Source organism: Dermacentor variabilis, chromosome 5 (genome assembly GCF_050947875.1).
Source record: "Dermacentor variabilis isolate Ectoservices chromosome 5, ASM5094787v1, whole genome shotgun sequence".
NCBI classification, from domain to species: Eukaryota; Metazoa; Arthropoda; class Arachnida; order Ixodida; family Ixodidae; genus Dermacentor; species Dermacentor variabilis.
The window spans coordinates 166729639-166749664 of NC_134572.1; the positions used below are offsets into that span (position 1 = coordinate 166729639).

Consider the following 20026-nt stretch of genomic DNA (forward strand, 5'->3'; position numbering starts at 1 on the left):
GTCAAGTGTATCCTAATTAGTTCTACAGTTCTGCTAGCCCCTTTTAGGCTCTAAGCAGGACATGGAAGTCAAATTAGGGTATCATAAAAAACATCAAGAATATTAAATGCATGACAATGCGAGCATAATTAAGGGAACAGAAGAACAATAATTGTAAAAATTCAAACGGAACAACATGAAAAGAAGAGAGAACAACAAATCACAGCAGAAGTTGTTAGAATCGTGACGACAATAATAACAGAGGCAATATAGTTCTATGAATACTCTTTTAGGGCGTTCTACATCTTCCTTCTATCTTCATCGTCACCCATCATGCACCTCTACCTTCCCTCTTTCTTTCCCTCTTCCCCTTCCCCCAATGCCGAGTAGCTGGCTAGAGGAATATACCTCAGGCCGACCTCTCAGCATTTCGTATCATTAAACTTCTCTCTCTCTCTCTCTCTTTTATGGCACCTGTGAAGGAATTTGATGCTGGGAATTCGGCAAGACTGGCCAGAAGCCTATGTTATTCCAAATTATGTAACAGTTTTACGTTTTACGCTAAAATTAACCAGTGATGTTCTTATTGCATCGGGTCCTTGTACGTGTCTGTACAGCAGATGTCCTTCCGCAGCATCCCCCCCCCCCAACCTCTGATCTTATATTTTGGCAAAACAGTTAATTGATGAGAGGAGGGGGGAGGAGGTTGGAAAGCTAGTCGCATAGCAGCCATTGAAAAGCTTGTTTCCAACCAGGGTCTAAAGTTGTTGAGAGGCTATTTGCGCTGTTGTTTTATTGAAAATAATTGATCGTGTGCTTGAAGCTGATCCTTTGTATCTGACATTTCCCAGCTTTTCTTGCACTACTCAGTACGGGCCTGGTAATAAATTATGTAGAACTAATTATCAATTCTGTAAGTATATACCTCTGCGTTTTACTATACGATATCCCATACCTAGTATTCGCATTAAATTCGTAATCGAAAAAAAAATGATATTCGCCTAACCCTAATAAATAGATCATTAATAATTAATGAGGGAGATAAGCAAATAAATAAATAAATAAATAAATAAATAAATAAATAAATAAATAAATAAATAAATATGATCTATGGAGAAATTGAGGGGGGGAAATACGCTTGAACATGAGTATCCCCATTATTGGTCGCCTTCATTTCAAGAAGCGTGCTACTGCTAATTTTGACATCGCGGTCAATTTTGCTCAGCTTATCTGTTGAATAAACGCACCTACCAGTGAAATCCTTGACGGGTGGAATGGTAAAGTGCAAACGAAAATCTAATTCCTTTTTCTCAAGAGGTGTACAACACGCACAAGTTGCGAGAATAAACGCACGAATGTCGTCGTTGTATTTATGCCTTCGGTTTTTCTATTAACCGTGTGCATCTAGTGAGGCATTACGATTTCTGAAGGAATTATTGGACCCAAGAAATTGTTACTGCCGCACTCGTCACCGAAGCTGCCCAGCCGTGTCCCACCCGCGATCTGATGATGTCCGCGACAAGAATTTGCCATCATCCCGCCGTTGCTGCTGATGCCAAAAACGTTGGCCGCGCACACACGCCAGCCTTGCGTCAAGAAACAATGAGGCACGGAGATTTACAGCCGTAGTAAAAATTGTGCATGACTAAACGGGAGGTGCCGTGTACAATTACGAAATCTATGCGGACAGAACATCGTTACCGCAAACAAACCGGCTTGTTTCGGGAATAAATATAGCCGCCAGACTCGGGACTACTCTCTAAACATTCATTTGCCCTGCCGCGTTCCAGTGCGCGCTTACGTCACTTGTATACACCATGCTGTTTCTAAGACATCAATAACGTCTAAGACTTAAATAAACGGCGAGCCCATAGCTCAGCCAGCTCTTTCTATTGCAAGCTTATAAGCAGCAGCTCCTGCACTTCTTCACTCTATTTGCTTGTGCTTTTAGTTCTCTTTTTATGTCGTCTTTTAGCGCTAACTTAGTAGTCCATGCGCGTGCTCACAGATGGCAGTACTGCACGCGAAACACTACGCTTTCTATGCCTAAATAAGCAGGCTGACGCACATGTCGGAAGTTAGGCGGTTAACAAGGATGACGAGGGGTGACTCGGCGGCGACGACAGTTGATACGACGAGCCTCTTTCGCGAGGCGGCAATTAGAAGTTCCAAGGAGTCAGGCCGGGTGGCTGCGGAAGTAGGAGGGGGGGGGCGAATGTGGAGAGGAGGATAGGGCCCAGACGACGGAGCCGCCGCGCAGAAAAAAATTTTTACGCAGCCAATCTTTGACCTCGCGGAGTCGGGCGCTCTCACGCTGTAGAGACATGACCGAGTGTTGAGCGCGGGGTCTTGCGGAAGGCGCGCTGTGGGCAAGCGAGCCGCGGTAAGATGTGACAGGGCGCTGAGACGAATGTCGCGCTGAACAAGACGCCACCGCGAAGAGAGAAATGGAGATGCTGTGGAGCGTCAAGCTCGTTTTCTTGGTGCTTTTCCTGGCGGGCAGCGCTTTCGGCGCTGTTAGCTACAGCAGCGACCAGCAGACTCCCCATGAAGCGGATATCAGGAGAGGTACGTTCAGTTTTTCTATTGCACTACTTTGTTTGTTTTTTGGGAACAGAAGTTCGGGGGGAGGGGGTAGTGTCTGCGTGAAACCACGTACGCTCCCAAACGTACTATTCTGCATGAGGGCCATTGTTCGCCAGCGGCGCTTGAGTCACTTATTGTGTCATCGTTCGAGTCGCCAAAAAGGAGGATAATCTCCCAGATCCTCTGTAGGGAGAATAAATTGTACATGGGAGGCTACGATGCGAGAATCTATCGATTAGGAAGCCGCGTAGTTGACCTGGAGGTGGCTGTGGACTCAAGCGAAAACACTTGATCGGTCCTAACTCGTGTGTATATATATGTGACCTCTGATAAAGAGAAATCGTTATTGATACTATGTATAAAAAGCAAGGAAATTACTTTCTGGGGTCCTAGGTATATTTACATAAGGTCAATCAGTTCTGCGGATGCCACACAAAGTGCAAGAAGGTTCACTATTGGAAAAATTGTCGTCCACCCGACTGCACAGCAGCCAGCTTCAAAGGATACGCATCTTGAACTGCGAAGCTTCTCTTCTGAGAATCCCTTGTGGTGTTCCTTTATAGTTTCGGGCAACTAATGGTGATGACAATTATCTCCGCTATGTGGACATGAGGTGACAATTCATGAAAAAGACAATGGAAGAAATACAATCGGAGTATTTCAATCCGTAGATATGGGAAGTTCAGAGCGGCAACTTACAATCTCCTCCTACCGCTGTTTTACCGTTCGTCCCTCATCTAATAGGACTTGGTTGCTAGGGTGGAAGAAAACTGCTGCCCACTGCATTGGGATTTTGCAAAAAGTACTGTTATCGGAAGCGAGTTCGAACTAAAGGTGGAGTAATCGCGAGTGCCTAAAGTGATCACGGATTCACACTTGACGGGCCCTCCAACAGTTTCCATATAGCGGTCTGCGCCGTAGTCGCGTATATAATACCAGAACAAAACGGGAATTCGCTAGACGAAACCTGGCGGTTCCCCATGAAGGAAAGCAGCGAAGGTAATGACCCGCCGCTGTGACTCCCTAATTGAGGCCTCCTGCTGCGTTAAAGATTCGATTTATGGCAGCAATGGCCTCATTCTTACAGGGAAAGAATGCAAAGAATGCCGATTCACTGATTCGCTGAGCCATCCGAGATCAAACCAAGAGGCATAGTGCACTCAAAATTATTTCTCTTGCCTATACTTCGGCGCCAGTCAAAAAGTGCCTCCATTTGTTTCTTTATGGAGTTAAATCGCATCAGTTATTGTAAACACTGAAGTGTAGCAGAGGATCTTCTTAGGAACCAGGTGGATGGTATCGAGTTACACGTAGAGGGCAATCATAAGATGATCTCGTTATTTTTTTCGCGAATGTGTCCGAAGCAATTGAGTCGAGCGCGCTTGCAAATGCGTCGCGATGGCAAAAAGGGGTGCGGTCGTCGTCACTGTCGTTCCGTCAAGTTGGGAGCAGCAGAGCGACGTTGCGCCTCGGGTTCCACTGCGTCTAATCACCGGTGCGGTCTCTTCTCAGCAACCCCTATCCCCCTTCATTCTTCTCAATAAAAGAAAATAGATAAAACACAATTGGACTTGCTGGAATCGTTTGTTCTTGATTCAGCTCACTTCTGAAAGCTATAATAATGGGAATTTTGTGCACGCGGCAAGGTGTAAGAAAGACCTGTGCACACAAAGGTTTTTGCATGATTCCTTCCCAATTCCTACGTAGGTGATATACGCAGTCATAATTTAAAGTGCGAAGGGCGACTTCAGTGATTGCAAACTACGTACACATCACGGAGAGCAGGAAAAAACAAATGCGATTACCACTCCGTGTTTCTGTTTGGTGTTAAGCGCAGGCCAGGAAGAGTGTACAAGAACTTTGACCTCTTCTGAGTACGCCTTTCCTGGGTACAGTACAATGACTGTCACAGTGTGTTGTCACGCAAGATTAATACGTACACAAGCTTATATACTCAAGCGTTTTAGAATAGCGTTTGTCGCCTTACGCACGTTAAACGTGAGCACATTTGCGGGATGTTGCAGTGCACGTACTTTGAGTACATTTAGTTTAACGTACGGCAAAACAAACGTAAGAAAGACGATGATGATGATGATACTGCTGCTGCTGATGATGATGATTTAATGGCATCCCCTTTGAAACGGGGCCATGAAATAGGCTGCTTAATTCACCTAGGCTGCTTAATTTAACAAGCTATGCTATACATGTTTTTTTTATCTAGCATTTTTGTGTACATCCTAATCTTTCTTTTTTCCTTCGAAATATACCTTGTACCGCTAGCCACGACTGCAAGAGACATGGTGGTAGCAATATCTTCCCTGCTTTTTTTGCGCCAATACTCTTAATGTCTGTTGCTTATCTCGACTGCTAACCCGTTGACGCTTCCATACACTTTAAACCCAAGCACTTCTGGAAGGTGTACGTTAGCTATGGTTCTCTCTGGGTGAATTCCTTCGCATTCCATTAGGATGTGCTGAGTGGTCTGCGGATTTTTGCTGCAGCCATACACATGCCTCATCTATTCCTGAATATTTGTTTTTTTTGTTTTTATTTTTGGGCAACCTGCTCGAGCCTCAAATAGCAAGGCGCTGCCCTTGTGTTATCGTACAGATTTTTTCGTCTACTTTCTTTCTTCTCATTCTTGTATACCTGCATGGTTCTTTTTGTTCCTATTCTTTGCTTCCAATTAACTGCATTTCTTCCTCTCACTTTCTTTCTGATGACTACTGGTTGTCTATTTACTGTTTCAATTACTTGTTACTTGGTTGCCAAGTTTCTTGACCTCTTCCACCAGTCTGTGTCCATGGTTTTCAAGTACAGATACTTGTGCACTTTAGCTGCCCATTTATTTTCATCCATATTCCAGATTCCTTTTTCAAATTAATTTTGCTCTGTGCTTCTCTGAACCGTTAAAGCTGTTCTTTGAAGATGGATGGATGGAGGAATGTTTGAGCATCCCCTTTGAACGGAGTGGTGGGTTGCACCACCAAGCTCTTGGTATTATACTGCCTATTGTCCTACCTAGGTTTTAAAAAAAAGAAAATAAAACAAAAACGCACGATGAATTCCGATAACCAAATTTTCTGACCCCGTATTGTGAGGAGGAGGAATATACTTTATTAGTAGAAATGAGCCGACGGTAAAAATCGTCCGAGGTGGGCGGCGTCCCTAGTCCAGGATGCCGTGGGCCTGAGCCGATAGCTTGGCCCTGCTCACCAGGCAATGCTAGTCTTCAGGGCTCGAGCCCGTCAGCTGGGCCTCCCACTGCTCGACGGTTGGTCCGGTGATGGGCGGTGTCGATGGGTTTTGTTGACATTCCCATACCATGTGGTAGAGGGTATTGGGCGTAGAGCAGAAGGCGCATTTGTGAGTATAGCTCGTAGGATACATGGCGTGTAGCAGGGTGCCGTGCGGGAATATGCCGGTCTGTAGTTTTCGGAAGATCACCGCCTCTTCTCTTGTCAGCTTGGGATGCGGGTGCGGATAGATCCTCCTACCCAGTCTGCAGTGGCCCAGGATATCGGCGTATCTTTTCGGGACGCTATCTTGTTGGTCTACCGGTGTTCGTGAACCCGGTGGGATAGCTCGGAGAATGTGACCTCGGGCAGCGGCATTAGCAGCTACATTACCCGCCAGGGACTCGTATCCCGGGGTCCAGACAATGTACAGTTCTGCAAAATTGTCTCGTTTTTCGAGGATGCTCAGGGTTTGTTTGGAAATGCGACCCTTTTGGTAATTTCTACATGCTGTTTGTGAGTCGGTGATGATAGTGATTTGATCTTCATCTGGCTGGCCCCTATTGTGAACTTTGTTTTTGTACGTCTCCGTTTTTTGTCGTTTCCCAGCTTTTCTTCCACCAATCTTCTAATTGCCTCTTACTAATCTCTATTGCGGACATAATAACTTCCCCCTGCTCTCGCTGAACGCGAGGGTTTCAAGAAGTCCAGTGGTGCCTAAATCGACCGCTGGGCAGTTATCTTCACATTCTAATAAAACATGCTCCATCATTTCCCTAGCTTTACCGCAGCAAGCACATTCTTCTTCGTTCTTATATCTCGCTTTACAGGTGCGTGTTCTAAGGCATCCTGATCTCGCTTCGAATAGTAATGAGCTTCCCTTGAAAAGTAATGAGCTTATATTTGTAAGGAGCTTCATAACTTGTTTCTTTCCTGATTTTGTGTTTACCTCTTAAGAAGTTACTCGTGGCAGGTTTCTTTTTCATTGCCACCACCCATGAGATTATTTCAGCCTCTCTGACTTTCCGGATGACGTTCTTTGTTACTGTGTTGCTCACCCTACAGGCCGCATACTTGCTGGTATATGAAGGTATATAATATGGTATATACATATATATATATATATATATATATATATATATATGAAAATAGCCGCATGATTACGCGTCCACGAGCCTGGGCCACCAGTGGTCCCTGTTATTACTCAGAAAAATTAACTCAGCTCAATGCCTAGCGCAACGGCCTCGTGAAAGTAGCGAGGCATCGGAATTGGCGTTGGTCACCGTGGCATGCGAGCTGCGGTTTTAAGCGCGAGGCTAACGCAATGCGCAGCGGCATTGAGGTCGAGGACAACGGCATGCTGCTGTCCGACAGTTCAATTGTGCGAAGAAAACCGAAAGCCTCTTGCTGCGGCACGCCACTGCTGACAGAATACCATTGATTGCAACCTAGTATATTCCACATTTTATGTTTAAGAGCTTGGCTAACGCTAGCTGGGACACCGTGTATAGAGAGAAAGATGAATGGAAGGCAGGAAGGTTAACTTGGGCTGAGCTCTGTGAGCTACCCTACATAGGGGGAAAAGGTAAGGGGAGGAAACAGAGCTGGTGGGGGGGGGGGGGGGGGGGGTATTCTGCAAAGTCCACCTATTCGACTGTCTATTTCAGCCGTTCCTCATTGGCTAGGGATGCACGACTTCTCCTGGCTCGTACAGCTGCATTCAATAGTAGTGGCCGAAATGGATAGTCCACAAGGTGGACTCTAACAGAATACCCCAACAGGACAGAAAGGTGAGTGTCGATGTCGCCGACCGAGCGAAAGTTGCCAACGCTGCATCGCAGACGGTCGCTCATTCCGGTTGCCTTCAGGAATCGTGCCAGCAGTTTTTTTTTTCTGGCCTTCTGCACAGAGAGAGATACCAGACGTACTTCCATACCACGCAGGGTCCCCAATGCTGGGCTGCAAGGAGCTGCGCTCGAAGCGCTACATCTCAGACGGCCACTGCACCTCGGCGCGCCCCCTGTTGGAGGTGGTGTGCGCCGGTGCCTGCTTGCCGCTGGACCAGTTGCCCTGGTACTCGGACGGATCGCCCGCGGCGGCCGCCGCCAGCTGGAGCTGCGAGCCCGGAGCCGTGCGCCTCAGGCGCGTCCACCTGCTCTGCCCCGACGGAGAGCGGAAGAGCTACAGGGTGCCCGTGGTGCGGGCCTGCAAGTGCGTGCGCAGCCTGGAGCACGCGACGCACGGATCCTGAGGCTGCCGCGACGATGACCGACCAGCCGACGAAGTGCGGCGCGCTTGGCTTGAATTGCGATCGTTAGAAAACGAAGTTTTTCGAGTGCGTGTAGGCAGACTGGCTACATCCCTTCTTGAACACCACGTCGAGTAGATAGATCGTCTTCTAGACGGTCGCCACGCGGTCGCGACGTGCTGACCGCCAGCCCTTTAATTTAACCGGAACGCTTAAGCGAGAGAAAGCTACATTCTCACGTGACGTGCAGTTGCTAAGCGATGACACGTGAGCGTGACGCCACAAATGTGTTGCTCAGAACTCATTTATCCGTGCATCATTATTTCAACGACGTTAGAGACTTGGAGAATGTCGTGCGTCTATATTCATTTGGGTACACAAAATGGTGCAGTCATTTTCGCAACAAATATATATATTCGCAATGTCGTAAGATTCAAGTCCCACGGCATTCGAAGCGATAGATGTACAGTAAAATAAAGCGTTCCGCTACAAAGCGTAATTTTTTTCCCACTGAAGGCGTGTTCCGGCCAGTTGCTTAATAGGTCATTGGAGCATGAAATGGGGGTTAAATTAATTATGAATACACCTTACATATGAGGCTATTATGTATAAACAATTTCATTGAGGCCAGACAAACGAAATAATTCACGGATACATCTTATTTTCTACATAAAGTCTGTAGCTAGAGACTATCTAAAGACAAAGGTTACGGTCTACTGCTGGTACAGAGAATTCACAGAAAGTTTGTTGGCAGTAGACGACGCAGGTGTTTTTAAGAGATACTGGCAGGCTAAGCAAAAAATACATATATAGACTTGGTTAAAAACAACTGTGAACCATTCAAAACATGCCGAAATTTAAAAAGAAGAGTCCATGGCGATTCAACGTACATGTTGTAATTTATGTTGAAACCTAAATTGATGCTTTAGTGAAGCAACTGAATAAATGCTGTCAAACTAGGTGTGATGTTACAAGTGTGTTTAATTTCTTTCACGGGTTGTTTACAACGCATATTTTAATGCAATGTTTACACTTACACACCGCATAGGTCACAACGCTTTTGGTCGTCCAATGTTTATGCCAAGAGATCGTCCCTACAGTTTTTCAGTGGCTTAGAACTTACGCAAATATTTTGTTTTCTTATTGCGCGCCAAGGCCGAGAGAACAGGCACTGCTCGCGCGCTCACCTGAAAGCTGAAATTAGGGTGCGCTGTCGATTTTCTGGAATTCAGTATGTCGACTGCGTTCCCGGTCCACACTCTAAAAAAAGATTGCATCCTTTGGGGTGTATATCTGCCACACAACGAAAATCGTCATCTGCCTTGATGCGTTTCCTTTCTTGAAAACTCCGCGCCTGCTACTTTTCTGTCGGGAATGCTATGTCATGCTGATAACGCGCATGCCATTCGTTACAGGATAGTACCGGGCTCGCCGCGTTAAAGAAAGGAAACGAATCAAGGCAGATGACGATTATCGTTGTGTGGCAGATATATACCCCAAAGGGTGCAATCATTTTTTAGAGTGTAGCTGCACGAGTTTTAAGGGGCCCTGAAACACCTTTGTAAAGTGATCATGGAATGACCTCACTACTGGAGGAAGTCGCCTTCGCATAGCCAGCTTCGCAATGTTTACGCATAATTCGGACACAACACACAGCAACAGTGCACGCCTTCGAATCAATCGGCGATTACCGAAACGACCGATGCGTTCGGGATTATGACGCAGCGGGCGATGGAGGAGAGAACGTAACTTTGTTAATGTGGCTGTCACTCGAGTTGGCAGTGCAAAGATGAAGTAATTTTTTTCCAGGCATACTGAGATCGCAGACACATATGTTTCTTTATTTATCCAACTCGAAATTACCAATAATGGTATTACTAAGAATGCTGTCGCGATCACGAAATTTGGCCAGGAGCCATACCGCCTGTTGGGTCCGTCTCGACACGTTTGTTACGGAGTGCATGACGGTATAGGCGAATGCGACAGCAAGTAATAGTCGATGCGAGATTGTAAGTTTCCTGCAGCATGCAGTGCAATAATATTCGGCTAACATTTTTCTTACCGCGTTCGAAATTGTTTCAGGGCACCTTCTCTCGTATTGGGAACTGTGGCTGAGATATTGCAATGCCTTCCTAACAAAGATCAGTGTTTCAAAATGCCATAACATAAGCAGTTACATCAGATGAAAAAAGAAAGAAAGAATGCAGTTGAAGCAGTGTAAGCATGCCAGCATATAAGTATTAGCATGCCGATGAAAAAGCAGCACATGGGAACAAATTTGAGGCACTTTTATTTTACAGATAAACACAATAATGATAACAACACAGCAATACGGGAAGTAACATGGCATAAACAGGAAAAAATATTGTGTGCCTAACATAATAGGCAGAAAGCTCAGATCTAATAACACAGCGTGCTAGGAGCCTGAGTGTCGCCTATATACGAGACTGTGGGGTAAGAATTTGGCGGAATACTTGATGACACCGACAGAGAACGACAAGCAAGAAACAGTCGTTTGGGTCGTCACGTTACACGTCACCTTTCACGCATAAGTGTAATATGCGTACCAGTACCCCGTAATCTTGTTCCGCAGAAATTGCACTCGGTAAATGAAGCATATCAGCAAAAAAGATAAAAAAGAAATGTCCCGCCTAATATTTGGAACCTAGGTTGAACGAAAGTCCATGAGCGTCAACTCTTCTTTAGGTCGAGGTAGATTGGCACTGCTGCACTCTGTGTAACTCTTAGTATGGTTCAGCTTAACTTTTACTATGTGAGCGGAACGGTATCTCATTCATGATGATGATGATGATGATAATAATCATCATTGTTAGGTCCACAGCAGGGCGAAGGCCTCTGCCATACTTCTCCAACAACCCCGGTCATGTGCTAATTGTGGCCATGTTGTCCCTGCAGACTTCTTAATCTCATCCGCCCACCTAACTTTCTGCCGCCCCCTGCTACGCTTCCCTTCCCTTGGAATCCAGTCCGTAAACCTTAATGACCATCGGTTATCTTGCCTCCTCATTACATGCCCTGCCCATGCCCCCTCCCCCCCCCCCCCGCATTTCATTTGCTTGATTTCAACTACGATGTCATTAACTCGCATTTGTTCCCTCACCCAATCAGCTCTTACTTATCCCTTAACGGTACACCCATCATTCTTCTTTCCATAGCTCGTTGCTTCGTCCTCAATTTAAGTAGAACCTTTTTCTTACGCCTCCAGGTTTCTGCCCCGTACGTGAGTACTAGTAAGACACAGCTGTTATACACTTTTCTCTTGAGGTACAAGGATAACCTTCTGTTAATTATCTGAGAATGCCTGCCAAACGCACCCCAGCCCATTCTTATCTTTCTGATTATTTCAGTCTCATTAGGTTTTAACAACCAAGTGTAACAGATTTTCAAAACATCGCACTTAGTCTCTGCCACTTATTTGGAAATGAGATCTATTTGTGTATGGGAGCAAGTGAGCGGCTGTGTTTTGTGACGATTTTCGTAAATTTCTGTTTGCGTTTGCACTGGCTAGATCGAATGAGCGCCTCAAAAATAATAATAATAAGTCTTTACGTGCCAAAACCACAACGTGATTACGAGACATGCCGTAGGGTGGGGGGGGGGGAGGGCACTCAGGATTAGATTTTAACAGCCTGGATTAATTAGCACACACCAAAATCTATATCCATGGTGCACGTTGCCACTCAAGCCCTAGCTCTGAGGCTTTGGCAGGCCTGCTGTCTGTATTTTATTTTAATTCATGTCATATAAAGATTGTATTGTATTGTATTGTTCTCGCATTTCCCCTCCATCAAAATTCTTGCCGTCGCGGCCGGATTCTAACCGACTTCCTCGAGCTCTGCAGCACAAACCTGCGTCTTCGCTATAGCCGGTATTGGCCACTCAAGTGGGGCGCGTGATAAGTAAAGTGCTTGTCGAATGAAAATATTTCCGACAAGAAACAGCCCTAGACTTTCTAACCAGTGCAGGTTCGGTTTCCGGCACTTTGGTGCGGTACACATTGACGTGATGGAAGCATTTTGCTTGTCCACATATGGCGAGATGCGGAGGGCTGCAGATAATTGCCCAAAACAATTTCCGCATCAGCTGCACCTCATTTTACAAATCCAGCAGGTTTGTCCTCACACGAGCAATCAGAGGGACGGACATGTTTTAAATTAGAAGCAGAGCACCGATAAGGAAGATGACAAGAGATGCTAGATAACGGGAGGATGTACTAGTGCAATGCGACGCAGTTTTCTGAATAAACGCGGACGGTGACATCGCTACAGTTTTTTTTCCCGAGCCACGCAAGCCTATCTATGGGTGCAGTGAGCCTCGTGTGTTTTGATGAAATAAGAGCACTTTGCAATTTGTTATTTCGCCGTTCTCTTGCGACTCAGTTTATCCGCAAGTGCGTCCCTTAGTGATTATAGCCTACATTATCCGCAAGTGCGGCCAGCTCATTTGCTGCGTCGAATTCTAACTTCCTACCTACTTCGAGCACAACTGTCATGTTCCAGAGAAATTTGCCGCCACGAACAAAATAAATTGAAAAGCTTGTCCCTATGCTTGCTGCAATGCAGCAAATATAAACCTGATTACCACCTCAGCCCATCTTTATTACTCTTAATTTGAGGACGTCGCAATCTGGCCCATTTTATTTGAACGATTGCGCACCTCATTCTTTAAACTTATTCCCCTCTCCAATCTTATTGTCGTTTAACTCCCGGTGCGCCGTAAATCAAGTAAATGGTATTGTATGGTAACACTTTATTGAAGTCCTGCAGATCGTGAGTCTTCACGAAGCAGGCCACTCCCACGTGAGAACCGGAAAGCCGTGCCTCTCGGCCTCAGGTAAATGTCCTAAATTAATTGTTTTAAAAAATATACAGTTCGCACCTGAAACGTCCAGTGCTGTGTAATTAATGCTGTGTAATTAATGCTGTGTGTGTATGCAAACGTATATGCATTACGCATGCATCACGTCATGTCCATCGCGACATGTCCGCAAGTGTTAAACTTGTCCTCAAACTTGCCCCCAAGTTAGCCGCGTACACTTGTTGCAGCATGCGAAAGACTGCCCGCTTCGCCAACTCCGAGAAAGTGGTCGCCAGAATAATTCCGTAGCGCCGTTAGCCCGCGAAATCTCTGGTAAGTCAAATCCTAAGGCAAGAATATATAGATCGGAAACGATCATTTCAGTAACAGCTCACGCACGTTTTCGGAGACGGTAAGTTACAGCCAAACGGTTACCCTTAATGCTCGAGATATGACGAAGCTCCGCGCGGTGCGAGAGGTAATTTGCCGAATGTTTAGCTGCTCGGCCATATAATGTCACGCATACGTTGATCACTGTCGATGGGAGAGGTTTACGTTGTTATAGTCACAAGAACGAACAGACATCTCTATTGTTAATGCCCAATAACAAAAGAAGCAACGTTTCACACGTTCTGAATAAAGAAAAGGATTAGACAATATTTGAACGGCACTACGACTCGCCTCTTTGAGAAAGGACGCATGCCGCGCCGCCAAAGCCACGGGGAAAGCCCGGACATGCAAAACACGCCGATGGGCCCGGGACGGCTAAGAAAGCCGTTAGCCCTCGTGTGCGCGTTTGCGCCTGCTTCCCTCAGCGCACGCGACTCTGGTGGTGTCTTTGTGTGCGCGTCCGTGCGTCAGCGGTCTCTGCCTTCCGCGTACGATCCTTGGGGCCGTTTGTTTGCCCATTGGCTTCCGTTGCCGCCACAAAGGAAGGAAATTCAGTAAAGAAAATGAATTGAGTTGCCCGCTACGCACATTGACAACAGCCTCAGATTGACCATTTCCAAACCCTGTAAACGGTTCGCACCATCCTGGGACGAAACCCTATGACACCAGAACCTGCAACAAGGAAGGCTGTGGGTTGCCTGCAATGGTTGCAAAGCAGCGTCCGATACTTTTATCTTTTCTTTTTTTCACTTTTACCGTATCGCAGCTACTCGATGAAGGGCGAATGGCTTGAATAATCGTATAACGCCGCTAATTAGTCCACATATAATTGTCTGCCATTTCATTGTTTCTGCCTGGGGACAAATGGGTTTGCATATTCACAGCAAATACAGCAACAAGGACTAAGTGCGCTTTCCATTCTCACATTTTCAGCACGAGGCACTAAAAGTTGAGTCTCAATGGCTTGTTACATATCTAGATGTCACGGGCGGCCGAAACGAGCGAGAATAAAGAAGTACGAGATTCGGGATAAATATTTGATTTAAAATGACAAAAAAAATCAACAAAGCATAGAAGAAAGGAAGACCAGACAGGATGAGTGATACTTCAAACTAAAGTTCATTGTCAGAAAAGCACGCCTATTTATCAGTCGACACAGATAAGAAGCAATGTGCATCGTGGCGCTAGAGCGTTCCAACCCCCCAAAAATGTTTGCGGAAGTTGTGAAATTTAATTATGACGTGGCTATGCTCACAAAAAACACAAAAGGCCAAAGGCTCCGAGATCAGAAGGCATAGAAGCAAGCTCTGACTAGGGCCTTTATCGAGAGGCCATTGATACTGTTGGATTTGCAGCGAAAAACAATTTGTCAACTTATTTCCCTTGTGTAAAGGTTAATCGGTAGCTGGTTGACACACGACGAACAATTTTTTAAATATAGAAAGCCTCCAAAACCTACATAGCTATGCTATCTTGGTGCCGTAAAACGACTGATGTGCCTTGCAGACAGGTTCGCATCCGCATTGTCGGGAATCTATGCAAGACGCGAACCTGGTTACCCAGCTGTAGGGCTCTCAAGTCTAATGTTTAAGCGGCGACCTGTCAGCGCGATCTATTTACGTACACATGAAACGGGAATGAGGTGTTCAAAGCAGGCAGAAGAACGTATGTTATGCCGTATCTCGTAGTTTTGGCATCACCTTCCTGCGCATGCGCTTCTGAAGAGCTGCACAAATGTTGCCTAGCTTGTTCTTAGCAGTTAAAACATCATCATTATATCGGGAGGCCACATTTTTATCCGATGCTAAAGCCCATGAATACGCGGTATTACCGCATACTTATGTTTGCTCTTAACCCTTTCCTTTGGGGCGCACTCTGCTCCTACCTTGATGGCCTTGAGGCACTTCAAGCTGGCTGTGGTAGTAACAGCCTCAGGGTATAGCCAGCTTCGCGCAGTTTTATCACCATCCACGCTTTGTTTGATTAGATGTTGGCAAGACTTGGTCACCACCGAGCGGACGCAGGAAAAAACGATGCCATTTTTTTACAAGTTTTGAAGGGCACGAACGAAAGCTTACGAGGTCTTTTGCAGACGGGGGCATGTACTTTCAGCATACGTGTGACCCCCCCAAGCACACGTTGCGTTCGGGATAAGCCATACATAGAGACCAAAATCGCGTGGATCTGTAATTGCGGTTCGTTTTTCTTATCATGGCAGTCAGACTCGGCATGAAAGTGGTACTTACCCTGAGGTGTTTAGACAAGGTTATTAACGAAAGGTAGTACCAGTGCCTTCACGGCATGTAGCAGCGCACGCGTCGTGCCTGTTTGTCGCGATTGTAGGTTTGCCTAGCGACCCAAGGCAATCAAGGAAATGGGATCGATGGTTCCGCGATCAAAGGTTATCATCTAGGGTGGCTAACTCTGAGTTGTTTTTTTTTTTCAGAAATAAATACGCTGCTTTTCGGAGGGATCGCACCGGGAAAGTAGGCGGTGATGTGCTTCTTGCAATCAGTGACCGATTTGAGGGCTTTTGTGTGCCGGTTGTTTCAGATTGAGAAATCATCTGGTGCTGCCTTACAATAAAATTTAAAAAAAAACTACTAATAGGAGCTTGTTACCGATCGCCCTCAAGTCCTTCGTCTTTTTGCAATGACCTGTATGACAACTTGAACCAGATAACAATACGCTATCCTGCTGCGCCAACATACCTAATGGGCGACTTTAATTTTCCAAACATCCTATGGTCCCACATCAGTCCGTTTTCTGACCCCTCATCTACTGAATGTAATGAGTTCATTACACTTTGTTCTGACATCGGTTTCTCACAAATGGTCATGTCACCAACGCGAATAACTCGGCACTCAACCTCACTACTTGATCTAGTGCTCACATCTTCACCCGAAAACGCCTCATCGATAAGTCACTTACCTGGTCTCAGTGATCACGACATATTGCACTTCACGCTTACATTCCCCCAGCAGTATCAATGCAAACGACTAAAGACAATCAGAAACTTCAAAAGAGCCAATTTTTCTGCCATAAACTCAAGCCTATGTTCATTTATTGACGACTTAGCGCAGTTTCTTGAAGGGTCAGTTGAAAGAAATTAGTGTATGTTCAAGAATAAAATTTTAGAATTGATCCGTCAGCATGTTACACTCCAGCGCGTTTATTCTCATAATTAAGCCCCCTGGTATAACAGGTTGCCTAATATGCTCTCAAATAGAAAGAGACGCCGTTTTCGCAACGCTAAACGGACGAAAAAACCTGCAAATTGGCTTGCATATAAAAACGCTGCCTCTAACTACTCAATTACTGCTAAATATACTGAGCACACATCTTTTAGCAAAACCCGGCCATTACTACTAAAAACCAATCCAAAGCGCTTTTGGAGCGTAGTAAAATGCAAACGTGAAAATAAGATTGCATTAACACAGTCTGGTAGCCAGGTTTCCAGCTATCTATGCGCAGACGTCTTGAACAGAGCGTTTGTGCGATCATGTTCGTCTCCCGCACCTAACAACGAACGTCCCGTTCTACAGGGCTGTAACTTTCCTCCTATGGACCCTATTATATTTGATGCTACAGGAATTAAAAGAATAATCGAAAATTTGAAGATTACTTCTTCCTGCGGTGTCGATGAAATCACCACCACCCGCCGTGGTTGCTCAGTGGCTATGGTGTTGGGCTGCTGAGCACGAGGTCGCGGGATCGAATCCCGGCCGCGGCGGCCGCATTTCGATGGGGGCGAAATGCGAAAACACCCGTGTGCTTAGATTTAGGTGCACGTTAAAGAACCCCAGGTGGTCAAAATTTCCGGAGTCCTCCACTACGGCGTGCCTCATAATCAGAAAGTGGTTTTGGCACGTAAAACCCCAAATATTATTATTATTAAATCACCACCAAATTCTTAATTAGCACAGTTGAATATTCGTCTATCATATTGCAATATCTATTCTCGCAATCATATAACTCTGGCATGCTTCCGCTAGATTGGAAAACAGGAAAAATCATTCCCATACACAAATCAGGTGACACTCATAATCCTATTAATTATAGGCCAATTTCTCTTACCTCAGCACCTTGTAAAATTATGGAGCACGTACGCGTCTCATTAACTTCCTTGACGACAATAATTTCTTTACTCCTCACCAGCATGGGTTTAGAGAAAACTTCTCTTGAGAAACACAGCTTCTAATACTTACAAACGATTCACACTCTAACATTGACGCAGGCTTCACGACGGACTGCATATTTTTGGATTTCGCTAAGGCATTTGACAAGGTGTGTCATGCTCTGCTCTTACACAAACTTAGCATTTTAAACATGGACCCTACACTACTTAATTGGATCTGTAGATTTGCTACATCGCGCGTTGAGTTTGTTTCTGCTAACGAATCTAATTCCTCTTTAGCCCCTGTCGGCTCAGGCGTCCCTCAAGGATCTGTCCTGGGCCCACTTTTGTTTCTTATATACATTAATGACTTACCTACTAATATTTCATCAAAGATATGTCTATTTGCAGATGATTGTGTTATATACCGTAAAATTTCCAATGACTGTGATGTAACAACTCTGCAAACTGACTTAAATAATATAACTGATTGGTGCAGCACGTGGAAAATGCAACTTAACATTAAGAAGTGCAAAACTATGAGGGTTTCTCGTACTTACTCTAGTTCTCCTAATTACTCTCTCACTAATATATCCCTCGAATGTGCGACCTCGTATCGTTACTTAGGAGTGACCATAACTAACAATTTGTCTTGGAAATCGCATGTACATATTATAGTGTCGAAAGCTAACCGCACTTTAGGGTACCTGCGCCGAAATTTTTCTCATGCACCATGATCATTAAAACAATTACTGTATACCACTTGCGTTCGCTCGCAACTTGAGTATGCTTCATCAATATGGGATACCTGGCATTCAACACTACTAGACACGCTGGAAGTTATACAAAACCGCTCTGCCCGTTTCATTTTAAATAACTTCAATCGGACAGCAAGCGTAACACACATGAAATGTTCACTAAACCTGCCTCTCTTATCCGACCGACGAACCCACTCACACATTTCCCTTTTTCACAAAATCTATCATCATAACACCTTTTTACACACTCTTTGGATCAGGCCAGCACCTTTCATTTCTTCTCGCCGTGATAATAATCTGAAAGGCAGCATATCGCATTTCAATAGTATCATGGGCGCGAATTCATTCTTACCAATGACTAGCAAAGACTGGAATAGCTTATCCTCTTTATTAACAGGTATAATTAATCCACTTATGTTTAGAAACGCATTTGGAAACAAACTTTTGTAATATACTTACGATTTGTCTTGCCTATGTGTATGTACCTTTCTCTATTGCAGCGTTTTCATCAGCATCATGATCAAAAAGTTAACAGTGCATTTTGTAAACCTACTGTACATAATGTTTTTCGACCCTCTTTACCATTGCGTACATCACATTTGTATTTGTATCTTTTGTACCTCTGTTTCTTATCATCGGATGTCAACCCAAAATTTGCAATTATTACTGCTGTTTTTTATTTTGTTTGAGTTCCTTCTACCGATGTTTACTTTGTATTCCCTTAGCCTCTTCTCTCTATAATGTACTATGTACCTTGATGGTAAAATAAATCAAATTAAATGAAAACGTATAATGCTACGGAACTGCGTGCATGTTCGGCATTGCTACAGTGGAGCAGTGGGAAAGACGAGAACTCTCCACAATGACGACGGGTATAAAGAATGCTGGGTTTTGTGCGTTGTAAACAGTGGGCGGGCCTGTGCACAGTCTGAAATATTATAGAGCTGTTCGCGGGTCATCTCGAAGGTGTACGGGTTGAGTTGCGCTCTATAGTGTCGGCCAGACGTTCGAGTGAACTGCGTCATGGTTACGTTTTCATCTTACTATTATAGTGAACGTGGAGGCTTCACGTAAGCGAAGCCGGTGGTTAGAACCTGCACGTTTTTTTAGAAAGTTTAACAAGGTATCTTTGCCATCCATTGGCATAGAAATGTGTTGGTCGGACGGGATGGCAAATGCCTTCCGTAACACTCCTTCAGCCTCCACCGTTTAGAAGGTACGTGTAGGTTGGTCTTGGGCTACGCTTTCAGGTTAGCCATAAGGGTTCGAACCTCTCATGCAGCTAGCATTGCGCGCAATATGCTGTTGTTGCAGGGTATCTGCTCTTGCGCTGCTTCTGGCTGTCGTGTGGGTGCAAGCTCCGAGTACAGCGGCACTTTTGCCCTTCGCCTTCGTCGGAACGCGGCAACACCGGCCGGAATGTGATTCCGTCAGCTCGCGCACATTAGCTTGCCCCGAGAACAGCGACTGCTATGTTTCTACTTGTTCCTTGGTTATTTCGTTCATATGCGTAATATAGTGTAATAGGATGGGCAACAACGTGAAGTAACACAGTGACAGAGAAGAGAGGTCCTTTTTGTCTTTTTTTTGGCACAGATGACTGCGGTTATCGGTCTTCCAAAGGCAGTCCATGGTGTCCAAAAAAGCACTCTTCGCGGCCCCCGCGTTCCACATCGTTGGCCAAACGCCTATTCAGGGCCATCAACTCACGCGTCTGGACTTAAGAGGAGCATAATACTTAGGGTCTTTGTAGAGGCCCTCAGTAGGGCCTCAAGGCTATGTTAAGGTAAGGTAATATTCCTAAGCGAAAAAGGCTGGACAGGCTTCGACGCTCTTTGCTGTCCTCTTCACGTTGTTTGTCCTCCTGTTGCCCCCTAACAGTTGACGTACTGCT

The 20026-nt window shown here is 45.3% G+C and overlaps 1 protein-coding gene across 1 annotated transcript; it reads left to right on the forward strand.

Annotated features, from left to right (window-relative positions):
• The first annotated feature begins 2154 nt into the window (after positions 1–2154).
• On the forward strand, positions 2155–9010 carry LOC142583311 (sclerostin domain-containing protein 1-like). The gene is made up of 2 exons (XM_075693733.1): positions 2155–2547; positions 7745–9010. The coding sequence occupies exons 1-2, from the start codon at positions 2427–2429 to the stop codon at positions 8050–8052; spliced, it is 429 nt and encodes a 142-aa protein (XP_075549848.1). The 5' UTR covers positions 2155–2426; the 3' UTR covers positions 8053–9010.
• Positions 9011–20026: the final 11016 nt, after the last annotated feature.